The following is a 19868-nucleotide window of genomic DNA, read 5'->3' as shown; positions in this document are numbered from 1 at the left end:
TACATCTCCGTGCCCATGTGGTTTGTTCTCTGGAGAGGCCTCGGAGTCCAGGACCCTAACACCTTATTATTATTATTATTATTATTAATAAAATGCTGAAGTGGTAGGTAGATAAAGGTAGAAAACATAATTTAGTGCTGTAAGAGGGCAAATGTAGATGATCAGGTGTGTGCCTATAGACTAAGCATTAATCCAAGCTAGACAAGGGCAACAAAACATCCACGAATGCAGAAGATTTATCTCAAAAGAGGGGGGGGGTGAGGTTCTAAGCCTCCCCTCTGTTGATCCCCAATTTCTCACCTGATGGCCCCCCTGCGACTGTGCCTGTCTTAGGTTGTTCCTGCCAGGGAGACTTTTATTGAGAGAGAGTGAGAGGACAGAGTTCCTGGCTCATGCCAGGAGGGGACAAGAGAGCCTGTAGTGGTGTGTTGTCAAGGGGTTTTACAGGCAGTTGAGGATTTGGGGAAACCAGTTAAAAGGCTTAGGGATGTGGACTTGTTAAGTGGTCCCTAAGTATTAAAAATTAACTTAACACAAGAAATTTACTGCTCTGATTTCTCCCTCGGATACTGGTGTCTTGGTCTAGGAGCATATCAAAAGGCAGCCTGCCCAGGCCCCAAGGTGGGCTGAGGTATTGTCTGTTTGCTAAAGAGTAAGTCAAGAATCCTATTTCTTAAACTTCCTGGGTGTTAAAATGCAATCTTATCTTTAAGGTGGAATCCTTCCTGCCTTTTACTATATTGTTTACATCTGGGTCTGCATGCTAAATTAGTTGCCCAGTTTGCAAAATTACCTCATCAGATCTGAAGGAGGAAAGACAGCACAGAGGCCTAGGCCTTTTAGCATGCTAAAGTAACCTTACACATGAATACAAATGATTAGCATAATAAAAACGTGTGCTACTCTTCTTTATCTGGGGAATATTAACTCATCTCACTGAAGAATGACCCTAGAGGTTAATGTTTAACACAGAGTTTTGGTAGGGGGTTTCCTTGCACGTAGTTACATGGCTCTGACTGCAAATATTCTGCTTTGCTTTTTCCAGAGGCCCTCACCCTATTCTGTCTAAGCCCATGGTCCCTGTCTCATAACATCAGTGAGTTTTGAAAGTCCTTTTTCTAACTTTCTGCTACCATCTTCCAGTGTCCAGCCAGCAGCAGCATAATAGAGTAGCTTGGAGAAGACTAAATTCAAACTCCAGATCAATCAACAGCTAGTGTTACCCACAGGCACTAAAACAGGGTCCTCCATCCTTGTGCTCGAGTATTAAAAGAATTTAACACCAAGACTTCAGACTATGAAAGCAAGTAGTGTACTTGGTGAGTAAACAGCAACACCTTGATAGACCAAGTGAGCACTGAGAAGAATCAGGGTAGCTCCTGTTATAGGGGGCAAAAATATTTGTTCAGTAGTTAATAGGTCTCCTAGCATTAATAGGGAGAGTTTGAATTAGCACATGAGCAATTGGATTACATACATACAGGTATGCTGCAGCATCATCACATGTAGCATTAGCATATAAAAATCTCTACCCAGGGGTGGGAAATTTAGTATTATAATGAGGAAAAGGCAACTATTGGGAAGCCAAATTTACCTTATGTGCAAGACACAAGTTTTGTGTTTTGGTCCCTTGATTATCTGACAAAGGGGTCTCTATACCTAGGACATGGTGGCTATAAAACTTGTTAAAAACAACAGGTTGACATGAAAAACAAGACATTGGAGCCTTACAGAGCCAGTGGTGTGAGTCACTGAAGGGTCCCCACCAGTAAGATGGCAAACTTCCGGCTTCTCTTCGGGGTCCTCAGTTCCTGCCGGCGCCACCTGAAGCCCAATCACCTCTCGCCCCCCTCCCAATCCCAGCACCTAGCCAACAGCCAACAGCCCCATAGAAGTGACACCTCAATCAATTCATGCCCCTTCAAACCCAGCACCTTTCCCTAATAAAGCGGAACTCTCTGGTGAATTGCTGCTATGTGTCGCTCCTTTCCTTTCATTGGTGCCAAAACCCGGGAGACGGGACACCCCAAATGGGCACCATCTTCCCCCCGACACCAGCAGCAGCTTGCCCTCGTCCTCTTTTTCCAGCACTAGCTCCTCACACTCACCACTCCTCTCTGACCTTTAGGTAAGTTTTCCCCCCGGAGTGGGCCACTCTTCCCCGAGCTATCGCAGTGCCATTGACCGTGATCATCCGGCAAGGCCCTGATGCTCGGGGATGAGGAGGGAAATCTCCCCGCCTCAGGCCTTCACGGCTGCGGCGGACCCTCAGGCCCCCACGGCTGCGGCGGACCCTCAGGCCCCTCCTCGACAGCCATAAATCCCCGCCTCAAGCCTTTACGGCTGCGGCGGATGCTCAGGCCACTCCTCCAACAGTCATAAACGCATTCACCATCCCTTCCATCAGTGCTGAAAGTTTTTAAGCAAAATTTCCCCGGAGTGGGCCACTCTTCCCCGAGCTATCGCAGTGCCATTGACCGTGATCGTCCGGCAAGGCCCTGACGCTTGGGGATGAGGAGGGAACTCTCCCCGCCTCAGGCCTTCACGGCTGCGGCAGACCCTCAGGCCCGTCCTCCAACAGCCATAAATCCCCGCCTCAGGCCTTCACGGCTGCAGCTGACTCTCAGGCATCCCCCTCCAACAGCCATAAACGAGGTGACTCCTTTGTGGATGAGAACGCTCCCTTTTCCCCCCCTCCTCCTTCTGCTCTGTCCGCCGAAAACGCCTAGCGCTAGGTAACTCGTGACTCCGGCACTCTGCCTTCTTAGGGAAGTCTGCGTGACGACCCACACTTTCCAAGAAATTCCGACTTGTATAGGAGTTTCCGCAGACCACCAAGGATCATCGGGGACGCCCTTTGTCTCCTTGCTGTCTGCCTCCAGTCCGAGGATTTCTGTTTGTCTTCCCCTGTTTGTCTCCTTCTCTGTCCTTTAGCCATGGGAGCCTCCTCATCCCTCCCTGAAGGTTCACCTCTTGAATGCCTGCTTAAGCATCTGGCTACCCTCTCCCTGACACCTGATATAAAACCAAAACTTCTCCGTAAATACTGCTCCCAAGATTGGCCGACATACCCCCTAGACAATAACAACCAATAGCCCACAGGGGGAACTCTTGATCCTAACATCACTCACGATCTCTTTAACTACTGCCAGCACCTGAAAAAATGGAAGGAGATTCCCTATATCGAAGCTTTCCGCCTCCTCCTCCCCCAGCCCCCTCCCAAGTTCTCCTAGCCTGCAAGCCGCCGCCCCCGCAGAAGCCTCCCCTTCACTACCTTCCCCTTCTTCTCCTACAACAGCCCTTCTCCCTTCCTCCCCCACCATCTCCTCCCCCATCTCACCTCCTCCGCCTTCATCCCCCACAGATTAAGCCTGAGCCTTTCAGCCCCCCTTTAAAGCACCTTCCCCCATGTCTGAACGCAGCATGGGAAAGCACAAGCTAGAGAACAACTGGTGCAGTCCTTAGAAGTTATCTGCCCAAACATATCTTGCCAAGACTCCTCACTCTGAAAATAGGGAGACCTTGAAGATGTGTAGAAACACCGCCCCTGCTTCTAAGTATGCCCTTCCCCCACTTGCCGATGTAGCAGGAATAGAGAACAAAGAACATTCTGTTTACGTATTCCATAAGCAATTAACCGGAGCCCTGCTGTAGCTCAGTTAGTAGAGCATGGGACTCTTAACCTCAGAGTCATGAGTTCAAGCCCAACTAGAACAGCAGAGGCAAGCAGCTGGGCTGCAGGCTGGCAACATGTGGGTCTGATTCTATCTTTCTTTATTTTCTTTGCCCCCCTTCTGCACTTCAGGACCTGCTCGACTAGGCACGGCTAGACCGCGCCACTCCCCCACAGACTGAGCCAGAACCCTTCAGTCCCCCTCAGACTCAGTCCCGAAGGCCTCCCAAAATTATCGCCCCCCTCTGAGAAGTAGCAAGATCCGAAGGCATCGTGCGCGTTCACATCCCTTTCTCCTTAAGAGATTTAGCACAACTAGAGAAATGCCTAAGTTCCTTTTCCACTGATCCCACGACATACATCAGGGAGTTTCAATGGACCCTCCAGTCTTACAGCCTCACACATCATGACATTTTCATGCTCCTAGCCAATACCCTCCTCCCTGAAGAGCATAGACGAGTTTGGGACTTCGCCCAAACGCACGCTACCGAAACCCACAGGACTGACCCCACCTATCCCCCTGGCCCCACTGCTGTCCCGAAACAAGACCCACACTGAGATTATAACACCGCCATGAGTCTCAGCTCTCAAGATATTTTTGCCTCCTGCTTAATAGCAGGTCTGAAAAAGGCAGCTTGTAAAGTAGTCAATTTTCAAAAGCTCCAAGACATAATTCAAAAGAGAGATGAAACCCCCTCCAAGTTCTTAGACAGACTCACTCAAGCCCTATTACAGTATACCAGCCTGGACCCAGAAACACCTGAAGGAAGACATGTCCTTATGACATACTTCCTAGCTCAAGGCTACCCCGACATTAAAGCTAAACTCAAAAAGTTAGAACAGGGCCCCGCTACCCCACAGACTGAGATCCTAACAGTGGCCTTTAAAGTCTTCCATGAGTGGGAAGAGGAGAAAGAACGCTGTAAACAAAAGGCTGATCAGGCCAATTTCCAAATGCTGGCCCAGCTGATAAAACCACAACCTGGGCGCCCATCTACAAACAAGGCCCCCTCCCCCAGGAGCTTGTTTCAAGTGTGGAAAAGAGGGACATTGGTCAAGGGCGTGCCCCTCCCCCAGATCTCCTACCACCCCATGCCCCAGATGCCACAAAAAGGGCCACTGGGGGTCTGATTGCCCAACCACCCGAAGAGGAGGCTGGATGAACAACCCCCATCCTAAGCCCGCCGTAGTGGGGCTGGCAGAAGAAAATTGATGGGGCCCGGGGGCTTCTCGCCCGACCATTTCCATCACCAAACAGGAGCCCAGGGTTACTTTAACAGTAGACGGTCGCCCCATCTCCTTCCTCCTAGACACAGGAGCCACCTTCTCAGTCTTGCGAGAATACCGGGGCCCTACCCTGCCTGCCATTACTCCTATAGTCAGGGTAAGAGGTAAACAGATTTTCCCATTAAACCCCCTCCCCCCCTTTTTGCACAATCCAAGACAATCCCATACCTTTCTCCCACTCCTTCCTGGTTATGCCCCAGTGTCCCATCCCTTTACTAAAATGGGACATCCTTTCCCTCCTCCACGTTTCCATAACTATATCTACTCCCACAGCCCCCAGTACTCCCTTTCTGATGGCCCTCATAGCCAACAACCCCCCTCTACCAAATGAAAGCTCCGGTTCTGCCCTCATACACCCTGTAAATCCCCAAGTTTAGGACATTACAAGCCCCTCCGTGGCCCTATGTCCCCCTGCCTCTATCAAGTTACGTGACCCCTCTCAGTATATCTGTCAGGCCCAATACCCCCTAACCACTTCAGCCCTCATACGCCTCCAACCCATCATTCAAGATCTCTTAAACAAAAATTACCTCAGACCCACTCACTCCCCATTTAATACCCCCATATTAGCTGTTAAAAAACCAACGGATCTTTCCGCCTTGTCCAAGACCTTCGCCTCATCAACATAGCCATTGTCCCTATCCATCCCTTAGTTCCAAATCCATACAGCCTCAGCATCCCACTTCTCAGTCCTAGATCTCAAAGACCCATTTTTCTATCCCTCTAGACCCCTGCTCCCAAGATTTTTTCATCTGCACCTAGACGGACCCATACACAAGACATTCTGAACAACTCACTTGGACAGTTTTGCCACAAAGCTTCCGAGATAGTCCCCATATTTTTAGACAGGTCCTAGCTCAGGACCTCAAACAGTTTCATCATGATCACTCCAAGTCCACCTTATAATACATAGACAATCTTCTACTCTGCAGTCTCTCGTGAGAACAGTCTCAACTTGACACTGCCTCCCTACTTAACCTTCTAGCTTCCAGAAGTTACCGAGTATCCCCCGTCAAAGCTCAAATCTCTTCCCCTTTTGTCACTTACCTCAGATTCCTTCTATCTCAACAAAGAAAGTCCATTACCTTAGACAGAAAATAGCTCCTCTCTGACCTGCCCATTCCCAAAGCCAAGACAGAAATCCTTTCCTTTCTAAGCCTAGCCAGATATTTTAGAGCATAGATCCCTAACTTCTCCCTGCTCCCTGTTGGCAAGACCCCTATACGACCTCAGCAAATGCCCCCCTAAAAAACCATTATCCTCCTCACCCCGACACTCCTTCATTAAGCTCCGTCAAGCCCTTGTAGAAGCCCCAGCTCTCCATCTTCCTGATTTGTCGAAGCCCTTCTCATTATACATTCATGAGACGTCCAGTCAAGCTCTAAGAGTCCTAAGCCAATATTATGGCCCATCCTTTGCCCCAGTAGCTTATCTCTCCAAGCAATTAGACCCCACAGTTTGGAGATGAGCCCCCTGCCTACGAGCATTAGCTGCTAGACAGCTCTTGCAGAAAGAAGCTCATAAACTGACATTCAGGGCGCCCCTTACCATTCTGTCCCCACATCACCTAAAAAATCTCTTAACCTACAAAAGTTTACAGATTCTCCCTCCCTCCAGACTCCTGACCTTACTGTCCTCTTTCCTCCAAAATCCCGTTCACCCCCTTTGCCATCCATACCCAAATCATAACTTTCATCCTTTACTGCTCTCTTGCTTTTTTTCCTCATTCCTATCGTCTTCCCCACCACCCCAGCCTCCTTTGTATAGCGATTCAAAGTCAGAGAGACTTACACACAGCATCAAACAAAAGTTACTGCCCTCATTGCCACACCAGACTGCCCTCTGAAAAGCTGCTCTGAGCCTTTATACCTCCACTTTCCTCCCTCCACCGAAGTGTTCACTAGCAGCTACCCTTATTCTCCCTACCTCTGCTTCCTCTATGACCAAAAACAAGCCTATTGCAGGTGATAGCCAGACACCTACAGGAGATGTCCCTATTTACTGGTCTTGTGCCATTCACTACATGAGTAACTCCCGGTACCCACAGTATTACTCCTCCAACCGTTTCATAAAATATCCTAACGGCTCATTCTCCTTATCAATCCCAGATCCCTGGGACTCTCGATGAGCTGCCAGAGTCACAGCCTCAGTTTACTATGGGGGAGTCCTCGACCCCCACGGTACCCTTCATATCTCTCAAAAGTATGTTCCCTCTCATTCCCAGATCTCTCAAGTTGCATCAGATATCAAACATTCCGAAAAAGTCATTATCCAAACTCTTGACGGCGCCTCCTCATCTTCTTATCCCCGCCCCTCTTCCCATTTCTCCTACTCTTCATTACAGCTCATTCAGGACACCACCATCTTTCTCAACCACACCCTTAACACAGCCAATTGTTTCTTGTGCACATCACTACAGCGCCCACTGCTGGCCGCCATGCCCCTTAATATTTCCAACTACTCCTTCCATGCAGAAAAACAACCCCTCTGCCCCCTGGCAGACATACTCCTATGAGAACCAGAATACCAGATAATCTCACCATCCACCACTGTGTAGGCCCAACTCCACCCCCCTCCAGCGCACTTCACTGCCTCTCTATCTACACCCGTACCTCCGGCTGTAAGACTTTTACGAACCGGGACACTTCTTTTAGTGTAATGACAGTCTTTTCAACTCAGTGCCTCTCAACTCCGATACACCCTGCATTCTCGTCACCCTAATCCCACAGCTTACACTTGACACCATGGCAGAATTCCTTGAGCTCCAACCTCCCTTGCCCTCGCACACAAAAAGGGCTGCTTTCCTTCCCATCATGGTCAGTATCTCTTTGATCACCTCAGGCATTGGGGCAGGGTTTTCGGGAGAAGCCTTGGGTCACTCTCTATAGGCAGTTAGAGATCTCAACGCCAAACTTGAGGGAGCCCTGACATCCACTGCCGATTCCCTAGCCTCTCTCCAAAGACAGGTCACTTCGCTAGCTAAGGTCACCCTTCAAAACCGGTGGGCCCTAGATCTGCTTACAGCTGAGAAGGGCGGCACCTGTGTCTTCCTCTGGGAATAGTGCTGCTATTACATCAACAAATCAGACATTGTAGAAACTAACATTACCAAACTCACCGACCTTGCCTCTAGCCTCCACTCTGCTTCCAATTCCAACCCATTCTCGTCAATACTAACAAACCCCCTCACCTAGCTCTGGCCCATTGCAGGCCCCATAATAATCATTCTTCTCGCCTGTCTCTTCTTACCCTGTATAATAAAGTTTATCAAATCCCAAGTCGGAAAAATCTCTAATCAAGCTTTCAACCAGCTTTTACTCAGGAACTACCAGCTTCTGGCCACAGAAGATCCCTCACCCTCACGTGATCTCCTCACCACACGCTGAGATGGACTCCTCTCTCCACTGGAAACTGTTCCTGGAAACAATGGCCGCAGACGCCTGGCTCCTGACACCCATATCCTCTTGGCACCATTGGAATCAACAGGTCCTCAACGTATAGTTACAGGGAACCTTCATTGATTTCCAAACGTGAAAAAGTCCACATCTACTCGTCCTTACTGCGGGGAGTCCTATCAACCCTTTCCTCCCAATCCTCAAGCCCTCACTCCCTTCTCCGCCCCTGTTCAGCAGGAAGCAGCCAGAGCGAAAGCAACGTCCACAAACCCATAGAGGAGAAAGGGGGGAATGAAGGGTCCCCACCAGTAAGATGGCAAACTTCCGGCTTCTCTTCGGGGTCCTCAGTTCCCGCCAGCGCCACCTGAAGCCCAATCACCTCTCGCCCCCCTCCCAATCCCAGCACCTAGCCAACAGCCACCAGCCCCGTAGAAGTGACACCTCAATCAATTCATGCCCCTTCCTATATAACCCAGCACCTTTCCCTAATAAAGCGGAACTCTCTGGTGAATTGTTGCTATGTGTCGCTCCTTTCCTTTCAGTCACCAGGTATTTTGTCAAGACTTAGATATGTGGCATTGGACTGGTCTCTCCTTTTTTTCCTGGTCTCTCCTTTTTTTCCTACCTATCTCACTGGGAGGACCAAGTTCCTGAATCTGCTCCCATTTAAAAAGGGACAAAATACTGTAACATCCCAGAGTTCTCAAGAGTCTCAAATGAGTTAACAGGTATCTATTATAAATAGGCATCAATGAAACATACTATAAATGCAAATGCTTAAAACCGTGGCTTACACATAAATGCATTCCATAAACGCCCATTCAAACTCAGGCAGAATACTGTACTTTTCAGCCTCTAAGTCCCTTTACAGGTCAAAAGCTCACAGCAATTATAAGCAGAAAGTATGAACAAACAAGAAAACCCGACTCAGCACAGGGATCGTGGGCGGCACCCTGGCGAGTTCCAGGAAACCAGAAAGAACGCGAGGGCGTGCGTCCCCGCTGGGCTCGGGGGCACGTGGTCTCCTTCGGCGGGAGCCCCGCGGCGGTGGGGGAGGGGGTAGGGGGTAAGGGGTGGAGCAGGGACGGCGCAGAGGTGTCCGGCGGCCCAGCCACGGTTGGGACGGCGCCGACCGCGCAGACTCGGGGTGGGCGCAACCACTGTGCGGATATCCACAGGGGGAAGTGATCGCCGGCTTCCGCTGTCCTTTATTTAATTGCGGAGTGAAAGTCCGCCCTCCTTTGTCCTTTTACGACTGCATTTAGCGCCTTCCTCCGCAAGTTGTTCATTACTGGAAGGCTTCCTATTCGAAGACCGAAGAGTCCTCTTTCTTTAGCCGTGGCCTTACCTCCCCCGTGGAGGCCCCAGTGGGCGCGCCCAGGCCCCGCGGCCAGCGGGGGTGTCTTGGCTTGGCTCCCCTCCCCCTCCGCAGTGCCGCGAGTCGGCGCCGCCACCTCTCCTCTCCGCGCTCGCGGCCCTGCGGCACCTAGCGCGGCCGGCGCCCCCCCAACCCCCTCCCTGCAGCCCGCCTTTTCCCGCGGGGCCGCCACCGTCGTCGGCGCCCCAGTCCTCTTCTCCCTCCGTCGACCGAGGCGGCCGCAGCCGGAGGACGAGCCGAAGCCCGCGGCCGGGGACCCATGGCGTACAGTCAGGGAAGCGGCAAGAAGAAAGTGTGCTACTACTACGACGGTGAGAGGCCGCGCGGGGCGCAGGAAGGGGAGGGGGCCGACCCGCCGCCACCCCGCGCCCTGCGTTCGGCGCCTCACGGACGGTCCCCTGGCCTGCCTCGGCGCAGGTCTCGCCGTGCGGCCCCGTCCTTGGGCGGTCGCGTCTCCTACGGGCCGCGGGAGTACCGCCTCTCCAGTTCCTTCTCTCTCGCGCCGCTGCCCGCGGCTCCCGGCCTCCGCGCACCCCTGGGCCGCGGTGCGTGCTGGAGAGGAGCTCCAGGGCATGCCCTGTGCCTGTCTGCGGCGCACTGGCGCGCCCTTCGCGTGGGCTTCGTCCTCTCCTTTGTTTGCCGGGGTCTTGGAGTACCACTTTCTCAGGATTCAAATGGAAGGGCCTCACCTCTCAAAAAAAAAAAATGAACGTTTTCGAGAATGAGGTAGTCCGTCTTCTCGGGAAATGTGACGGCGTTAGGGAGACTTGGAGCTGTTACTGTCTGTGTTGTAGGTCAGACTCGATGGGTCCCCGCCGGCGTCTACGAGAGGTGGTTACCACATAGCTCTTTGTTGCTCTTTGTTCCATCAGGAAATAGACCCTCTTCGGAGGTTTAGGGGAGAGCATTGATTGGCATTTTGCTTGTGAAAGCTGTTTCTAGGTGGTGGGAGTCCTGGTGTAGGAAAACTTTGAGGAGCAGTGCAGTAGTACTAAATCAGGTAAGCTTGAGAAGCTCAAGTTACAATAAATTATAAAAGTAGGTAGTTTAATTTTAGAGGTTTTCTAATTTGGAGATTGAGCAGTAACATTAAATCTGTTGAATCTTCTCTTGTGCCATTCTAAATTATATTAGAGTAGTAACCTATTTTGCATGCAGATTTCACAAAGACTTTAGCTGGATGAATAGTTTTTAGCAGGTTGCTCTCTAGAGAAGGAATTCGAAAACTTAACAAAGAAGGTAGGCTCAATGGCCTGAAAGTCCTCCCTGACTTAACTGAAGCAACACACATTTTGTAATCTGTTTCTTACATTCTTTATATTAAACATCACAAAATCTTAAGAGAGGTGGAAAGACCTTGGCGGACTACGTTAGAATAAATCTAATTTTAATTTGAACAAGGCTAAACCATATCACTTGGGTTAGCAAGGATGAATCTTACATTAATGCCTGTTCATCTAAAATAACCACCTGTGTCTTTTGTGGAAAAACCTAAGATCTTACAGAAGATACCTAAATTGTTGCTGGCTAGTACTGAATAGTAACAGCCATATTTTTAAAGTATTTTTTGAGAAAACCATATATATGTGTAATACAAATTTACTTGAAATTATGACATCTTGGAGGAGTGGAGATGGGAGTACATTCTTAACTTAAACATTCATTACATTTCTTAAAATTTATTCTTTAAGAATTAATGGATATTTTGGTTCACTGGCAAAACCCTTGCCCTGGTATTCCCTGATTAAATTGGAAAGTAAATAAGGATGTGTAGAAGTTAGTTTTTATAACTATATTGTTCCTAAGGTTTAGAGTTCTCATCAGGGCTTGGGATGAAAAAGAAGGGCCTTAAAAAGGTTGGGGAAACTGGTTCTAAAATTTGCCTGGAGCTGTTAGTTGTTGACAGTGATAGGCTCTGATGTAGAAGCTTCTTGTAACTTATTGTCTCCAGGCTTGAACTGTAGAACCAGATAGCAAATTATGAACAACTGCTTGTACCAGGGCTCATTTATGACCCAGCCTTTGTCGAGGGAATGGGAGCAGGCACTGATACCAAGGGCAGGATGTAGCCTTGATAGATAGAGTGGAAGAATGCGTATGTTTAATTCTTGTGATTGTGGCTTAATCAATACTGTATTGTAGACCTTTCAGCTCCTTTACCTGATGACCAACAATAGGTGTATAACTTTGGAAATCTCTGGTTAGGTTATTCCTCTTTTGTGTATGGCTTTTACTTGATTCCTTTTTAGAATGGAATTTTTGCTTATATTTGGAATATTCTTCAGGTTTGCAGGGAGAAGGCTAATAAAATTTGCAGAGATTAATAAATTGTGTAGGCATCATTACACTAATTATTAGTATGTGATAGTATACTAAGCTTTGCATAATTAATTACAAATGCTTATATTTTTTATTCCCTCCCAAAATCCCTGTTTTGTCCACTTATAAAATAGCAGTAGTTTTTTTCTTTTTTTAATTGTGAAGGAAGAGGATGCAAGTAATGCAGCATCTGTTCTAAAGAATCATGACTCAAGTGTGCAACATGGATTGGATTTGGAGTGGGTAGTACCAGTAGTAGTATAGGGGCTGTATAATATCTTGGCCTAAGTTAGCTAGCTTTAACTTGTTGGTAAAGGAAGTTGGAGAAGAAAGGAAAGAGTGAAGTAGCAAATCCTTCAACCATAGTAATCCTACCTTTAGACTTAATGGGATCATTAAGCAGACCTGTATTTTTCTCTGTGTATTTTACATAGTCTTCAGTATTACATCCTTTAGATCAGTGGAATGCTGGTTCCAAGTGAACCCTCAAGCATTGATAGAGGAGGTATCCTTAATCCTTTTAGGAATAGTAAGAGATGTTCTTTCTTCTCTTGCTGTAGCTATTGACTCATACCCCTAAAGTTTCCAAAAACTTACACATCTTGGTCATTTTATATATACAGGATTATCATCATCTGTAAAAATGATACATCAGTTAGCCACTGAGATCCATTCTGGCTTTAAAATGATGTGATTTCTGTACTTAACATGTATTTAGCAAACCAAGCTGTGTTAGGCCCTGATTACATACTCACATTTTTAGTACTTTTATCTAGAAACGTTAACTCTACCTTGTTTTAAATTAAGCTTTAGGCAGATCCCATGAAGTGCCTGTTTTACAGTGTATAGGATGTAATAGAGTTTATATATACATGTGTGTCTGTGTATGTGTGTAATTATACGCATTCTGTGTTCTGTTTTTTTCCCTTGTTTGATAGAGTGCATCAAAACGCTTGGACACAAGTGTTTCAGAGAAAAGCACTCAGCACTGTACAAACATAGTATATAAAAGTTGTCATGATCATGTCTCCCAGTATACTCCTAGTTTTGTAGATTATAAGAATTCTGCTTGGCAGCCAACTATTGACAGATTTTCTTAGACTTTGATTTATAAAAATGGTGCCAAACTCTGACTAGATAATCTTTAATATAACTACATGGTTTCTTAGCTGTAGTATAAATCTTTATTATCTGTAAAATAGGTAAGCATAATCATTCTTTGGGGGCACATCTGAATGAATTAGAGCAGCAGTTTGTAAGTACCAATGTTTTTAATTGCATATCATTATTTAAACCTAGTAGAACGTAATTATTTTTAAATAAGACTAGTGTTTTCCTATACTTGGATCCTCTTCCCCCAGATACACTCTGCCACTCACTCACTTCAGATTTCACTTTATCAGAGAGGCTTTCCCCTATTACCTAGTCCTCATTACTTTTTTTCTCCCTACTACTTGTACCAACTAACTATTGTCTTTATCCCCACTACAATGTAAGCTTCATGATTACAGCATCTTTTGCTTATGTCTATACCTCCACCATCTAAATTAAAAAATTTAAGGGTTCTTTAAATATTGATGAATGAATAATACCTTACTTTTACAGAGCACTTTCATATAACATTCTATTATAATCACTGAGTTACAAACAGGTAGAATGAGTGGCATTTTGTCTACTTTACATGAAAATATTCATATCCCTGTTTGACTCCACCAGTTAGCCTTTTCCATATTGACTCTAGTTATATTGTCCACAGAGAGGTTACACGAGTGTTTATACTGCTAAAAAAAAATGTTTTCTCTGCTACAAAAAGTATAAGTAGTTACGTCTTTCCCTTAATAGTTTTAAATGCTTCTGTTGGCAAATCCTTCAAGAAAATAGTTGGAGTTGGGAACGGGGTGCAGATTTCTAAGGAATTGTTTACAGCATTCAAACATGGATGAAATGAGATTAAGTATAAAAATGTTTGTAAGGGTTAATAACTTTTGTTCCTATTTTAATAGCAGTTAACTTTTACTTATTTATGAAATCAACTTTGGGTTCAGAAATATCAAATGGGCCTAAAATCCCTACTATGTACCAAGTAGACAGAAGATTGAGTCCTAAGAAGGAATTAAAAGACTGTGTCTTAGGTGGTAAGAGAGGGGGACTTTGTAGGGTGATCAGAAAGGCCTGAGGAAAGAAAGTGAGCTGGACTTATGAGAGCTTTCATATATAAGACACTGCAAACTGCTCAGGTCCAGTAGTTAGAAAGAAATTGGAGCACTGAGCAGAAAGGAAGCCAAGAGGAAGACATGGGGGAACTGTGGGATGGAAGCCGGTCTAGGCAGTAAAGGGCCAGACCACAGAAGACTTTGTAGTGAGAGATTCAGATTTTATTCAGGGAGTGGAAAACCACCATAGTCTTTTAAGTAGACAGAATTCTCTGAGCAGGAAAATGATGATAAAGAGTGGTAGAATATAAGACTAGAAGTAAAAATCAAATGCATATTGGTCCACATATAATGTAATGGTTGTGGCTGATAGAAATGGACACATTTATTCAAAAATACATAAAAAGGATCACCACCAAATGGAATTTATTACAGGGTTGCAAGGATAATATGATATTCATAAATCAGTGTGATTTATGTATGTACAGTATCAAACGGAAAGATAAAAACTAATTATCTCAATAGATGCTGAAAAAGCATTTCACAAAATTCAACATCCATTCATAATAAAGTGCATAGAGGGAACATACCTCAAAATGATAAAGGCCATATAACGCAGACCCACAGCTAACATCATACTCGGTGGTGAAAAGCTGAAAGCCCTTCCTCTCAGATGAGGAACAAGACAAGGATGCCCACTCTCCCCACTTTTATTCAGCATAGTCCTGGAGGTCCTAGCCATGACAATCAGACAAGATAAAGAAATAAGAGGTATCCAAATTGATAAGGAAGAAGTAAAACACTATTTGGAGATGACATACTGTATGTAGAAAACCCTAAAGACTCCACCAAAAATCTATGAGAACTAATAATTGGATTTAGCAAAAGTTGCAGGATATAAAATTAGTAAACAGAAATGTGTTGCATTCCTGTATACTAAACAAACTAGCAGAAAGAGGTATTGGGAAAAAAAATCCATTTATAGTTGCATCAAAAAGAATAAAATAGCTAGAAATAAACCTAACCAAGGAGGTTAAAGACCTGTACATAGAAAACTATAAGATGCTGATGAAAGAAATTGAAGAAGAAACAAATAAATGGAAATCTATCCCCTGCTCATAGATAGGAGGAATTAATGTTGTCAAAATGGCCATCCTGACTAAAGCAATTTACAGATTCAGTACAGTCCCTATTAAAATACCAATAGCAGTTGTTCAATGAACTACAGCAAATAATCCTAAAACTGCTATGGAACCACAGAATACCCCAAATAGCCAAAGCAGTTATGAGGAAGAACAACAGATCTGTGGGTATTATACTCCCTGACTTCAAGGTGTACTACAAAACTACAGTAATCAAAGCAGTATGTTACTGGCATAAGAACAGACACATAGAACAATGGAACAGAATAGAGAGCCCAGAAATAAATCCATGTACGTATGGTTAGTTAATATGACAAAGGAGGCAAGAATATACAGTAGGGAAAAGACAGTCTCTTCAGTAAATGGTGTTGGGAAAACTGGACAATGTACAAGAGAATGAAACTGGATAATTGTGTTATACCATACCCCAAAGTAAACTTGAAATGTATTAAAGACCTAAACTTAAGACCTAAAACCATAAAATTCCTGAAAGCAAGCATGGGCAGTAAACACTTGGACATTGGCACTAGTAAATTTTTTTCTAAATAGGTTTCCCCAAGCAAGGGAAACAAAAGCAAAAACAAGTGGTACTATATCAAACTAGAAGGCTTCTTAACAGCAAAGGAAACTGTCAACAAAACAAAAAAGTAGCCTACAGTATGGGAAAATATATTCATAAATGATACGCCCAATAAGGAGCTAACATCCAAAATATATACAAAACTCAATGACCCAACAACAAAAAAAACAAGCCAATTAAAAAATGGGAAGAGGACTCAAGTAGACATTTTTCCAGAGAAGACATACAGATGGCCAATAGGCACATGAAAAATTGTTCCACACCACTGATCATCAGCGAAGTGAAAGTCAAAACCACAATGAGATACCACTTCATACCAGTCAGAACGGCCACTATCGATAGGACAAGAAATGTGTGGTGAGGATGTGGAGAAAAGGGAACCCCTCTACACTGTTGGTGGGAGTGTCAATTGGTGCATCCATTTATGGAAAGTGGTATGGCAGTTCCCCAAAAAAACTAAAAATACAGTATCATAGGACCCAGTAACTCCAGTTCTAGGAATTCACCCAAGGAAAATAAAAGTCTCTTATTTGAAAGATGTGCCCCCCTATATTTATAGCTTCATTATTTACAATAGCCTAGATAAGGAAGCAACCACAGTGTCCATCAGTAGATGAATGGATGAAGATGTGGTACATATATACAATAAATTGTTATTCATCCATAAAAAAGAAAGAAATCCTGCCATGGATGGACCTAGAGGTTCTTATGCTATTAGGCCTGACATAAGCCGGGCAAAGACAAACTATATTATATCACTTGTGAAATCTAAAACCAAAACAAACAACAGCAGTAGACTCAGACATTGAGAAGTGACTGGTAGTTACCACTGGGATGTGGGGGTAAAATAAGGTGAAGGGGATAAAGAAACACAAAATATCAATCACAATATAAATTAGTCATGGGAATGGAAGCACAGCATTGAGAATATAGTCAATAGTAATGTCTGTATTGACAGATAGTAACTGCACTAGTTGGGGTAAGCATTTAATTATGAACATAACTGTGAAATCACTTTTATTCTTGAAACCAGTATTACATGTCAACTATAGTTCAACAAAAAATATTTTAAAAATGGACACATTTAAGAGGTTTGGGGAGTAAAACCAACAATTTGTTGGATTGGGTATTGGGTTGGGTGATGGTGGTACAGAATAAAGGATGACTCCTTAGTTTCTAAATTGTGAGCAGTCAGGTGGCTCATTCCTGAGAGATGTAGGGCAGCAGTCTTCCTCACAGACTAACCCAAGCACCTTGAACTGTGCCTGGCATATGACAGGCTTTTAATGTATTACATTAATGAATGACCTTGAGAAACTCCTAATATTTAAAGGTTGGTGGAGGAATGGCTTTGGGGTAGGAGTAAAATCCAGGAAGTGATATTACAGAAGCCAAGACCCCAGTGTTTCAAGGAAGAAGTATGTTAAAGCCACTTACTAGTGGACTAGGTAATTTGTAGAAGACAAATAATCCAGTGGCTTTTATTGCTGCTTTTGTGTTTTCCTGAATCATTTTTATAGTCAGTTTTTCTCCAGGGTTGAATGTACATTTCACAGTCCTGAAATTGAAAAACTTTTTCTAACTACTCACTTGGAATCAAAAGCTTAATTTGAATTAGTATTTGTGATCTTTATTCCACTCACAATGAATATTCACATATTTTTGTTGCAGAAATACTGTTTGGTTATATAATGATGCCCAGACTTCAGGATATCACATAATATATGGTAGATGTATCATACTACATTTACAAAACCTGAAAAAATTCTGAAATACATCGAGTTCCAAGGACTTTGGACCAGAGATTGTTAGGCCTGAGTAGCCACTTCATTTTGGTACCTTTTTAAAGAGTGAGCAGTTTCTGAAATTTTGTAGATATTGTGATAATTTTTTCACATTGACAGTTAAAGTTTGTTGTGTTCAAGGAACCACCTTTAGCTAATTTTTCTAGGTGTTTCTTCATTGGTAATGCATTTTTATTATTTTGATGAGAATAAGAATAACATTAAAAATACCCATATTTTATTACCGCCAATTTAAATGAGATGAAATCCACAGGTTCTTAACACTAAGAAAAGACCATTTTATGTTTATTAAGAAGTGGATGGCTACAAAGCAGCCTTATAGAGAATTTTGAGATTATGGATTAAGCAGGAAAAGTTGGAGATGGTTTTTTTTTTGTTTTTTTTTTTGTATCATTAATCTACATTAACATGAAGGACATTGTTTACTAGGCTACCCCCTTCACCAAGACCCCCCCACATACCCCTTCACAGTCACTGTCCATCAGCGTAGTAAGATGCTGTAGGAGATGTTTTTTTTAATAACCTTCTTACATTATGGAAGAATTCTTGATAAACCTAAACCAAATAGTAGTTGTCTATAGCTTGGCTGCCTTTGTGGACATGTATCATTTAGGTGTAGTGTGTGTATTGTTGGTGGATCTGAGATCCCTCCCTAAGTTGTGGCGGAGAAACTTGTTAAAAAGCTGTGTATGTTCATAAAAATTTGAGGACCCTGTTTTTGAAAAAAAAAGTTACTTTGATAGATTAGTTAGGTAGTTCTTTATGTTCATTTTCTCTAACAAAGACCCTAAGCCTTTATTAAAATATTTATATTCCATATTATGCCCTTTTCTTGTCAAGCTTCCTTCTACGATTTATTTCTAGTGACTAAGTGCTACCTTAGTAGTTACTACTGAAGTAAGCCAGTTATTGGCTGATTTGCCCTGCTTGTGTTTAAATCTAGCTCCTCTACTTCCAAGCTATGTATGTTACTTCGGCAATGTTACCTGACTTGTCTGTATCTCACCATTCCTCACTATAATAAAATAGGACCAATAATAATAGCACCTACATCATAGGGTTGTTGAGGTTAACAGGTCATACATGTGAAGTGCTTCGAATAGTGCCTCTTAGTGAGCATTCAATAAATGTTAATTATCGCTATTATCATTTCAAACATGCTAGCTGAAAAATTGGAACTGCACTCTCCCTTGTGTAGATTATTCAGGTCTTTCCTGTTACTAGACTATTGGTGGCTTTCCTCTGGATTCTCAGCAGGTCCCTAATTAGAGTGTTTGATCTTAAGATGTAGTAGATGCTAGAGACATTTCATCTTGATTATTCTCATTCTCACAATTTCCTTTGGTAATAGTGATAACTTAGAAATACTTTCCTTGCATTACCTTGAGCCATGATGTTTTTTGTAACTAGTGGGCTTTCCATATCTAAGAATTCATTGATACCAGGCTGCTTTCAAGGAACTGTATGTACTGCCACCATTTAGGGCAGAGCCTTATAGCAGATCTTCCTTTCAAGGGCGGTTTGTTCCTGTGTTCATAGCCTCTTGCATTGTGATAAATGCAGAGGAATGTCTCCTATCCCCATGCTTTTCTCCTTGTCTGTGTCAGCTTTGTTTTTGGCATCTGCATTAGGAGACATGGCTTTCCCTTTAAATGACCGTGTATAAATGAATTGTTTCCACAAGAGAGCTTGTGTTACAAAAGAAGAGTTACCTTAGTTAGAGGTATGATACCAACAAAATTAAGTACTAGTAGTTAGAAGCAGGTATGTTATACAAGTGGGTGTTCATCCTGGACTATTAACAAATATATGAAAGAGACAAACAAAAGTTTAAGTTCTCAGTTTCCATTAAACATAAAAAGATAATGTGTTTAGGCAGGATCTTGAAAGGTCTTTTGATTTTGAAGATGGGTTAAAAGACTTTTTTTTTTTTTTTTTAGTAAACCCTGGCTTTTATTATATAAACCCATATTGAAATGATTGACTTCAGGCCATTAAAATCAACTTGGCTATCCTAACAAAATTTTGGAATTGCTTAAGACTAGAATTAGTACTACCAGTAATTTCATGTTCGATGAAGGCAGTTACAGTAAGCGCCTGTTACATTAAAAATATATATGTTTAAGAGACTTTCTT

At 43.9% G+C, this 19868-nt stretch overlaps 1 protein-coding gene across 1 annotated transcript in view; it reads left to right on the top strand.

Moving 5' to 3' along the window:
- The first annotated feature begins 9768 nt into the window (after positions 1 to 9768).
- Positions 9769 to 19868, top strand: part of HDAC2 (histone deacetylase 2) — a 33528-nt gene continuing 23428 nt past the window's right edge. Inside the window, exon 1 of the mRNA XM_017677198.3 lies at positions 9769 to 10044. Within this exon, the coding sequence (XP_017532687.1) occupies positions 9993 to 10044 (52 nt within the window). The 5' untranslated portion in view covers positions 9769 to 9992. The remainder of the gene's footprint in view (positions 10045 to 19868) is intronic.

Source organism: Manis javanica, chromosome 13 (assembly GCF_040802235.1).
Source record: "Manis javanica isolate MJ-LG chromosome 13, MJ_LKY, whole genome shotgun sequence".
NCBI lineage: Eukaryota > Metazoa > Chordata > Mammalia > Pholidota > Manidae > Manis > Manis javanica.
This window is presented reverse-complemented; position numbering and strand designations above follow the sequence as displayed.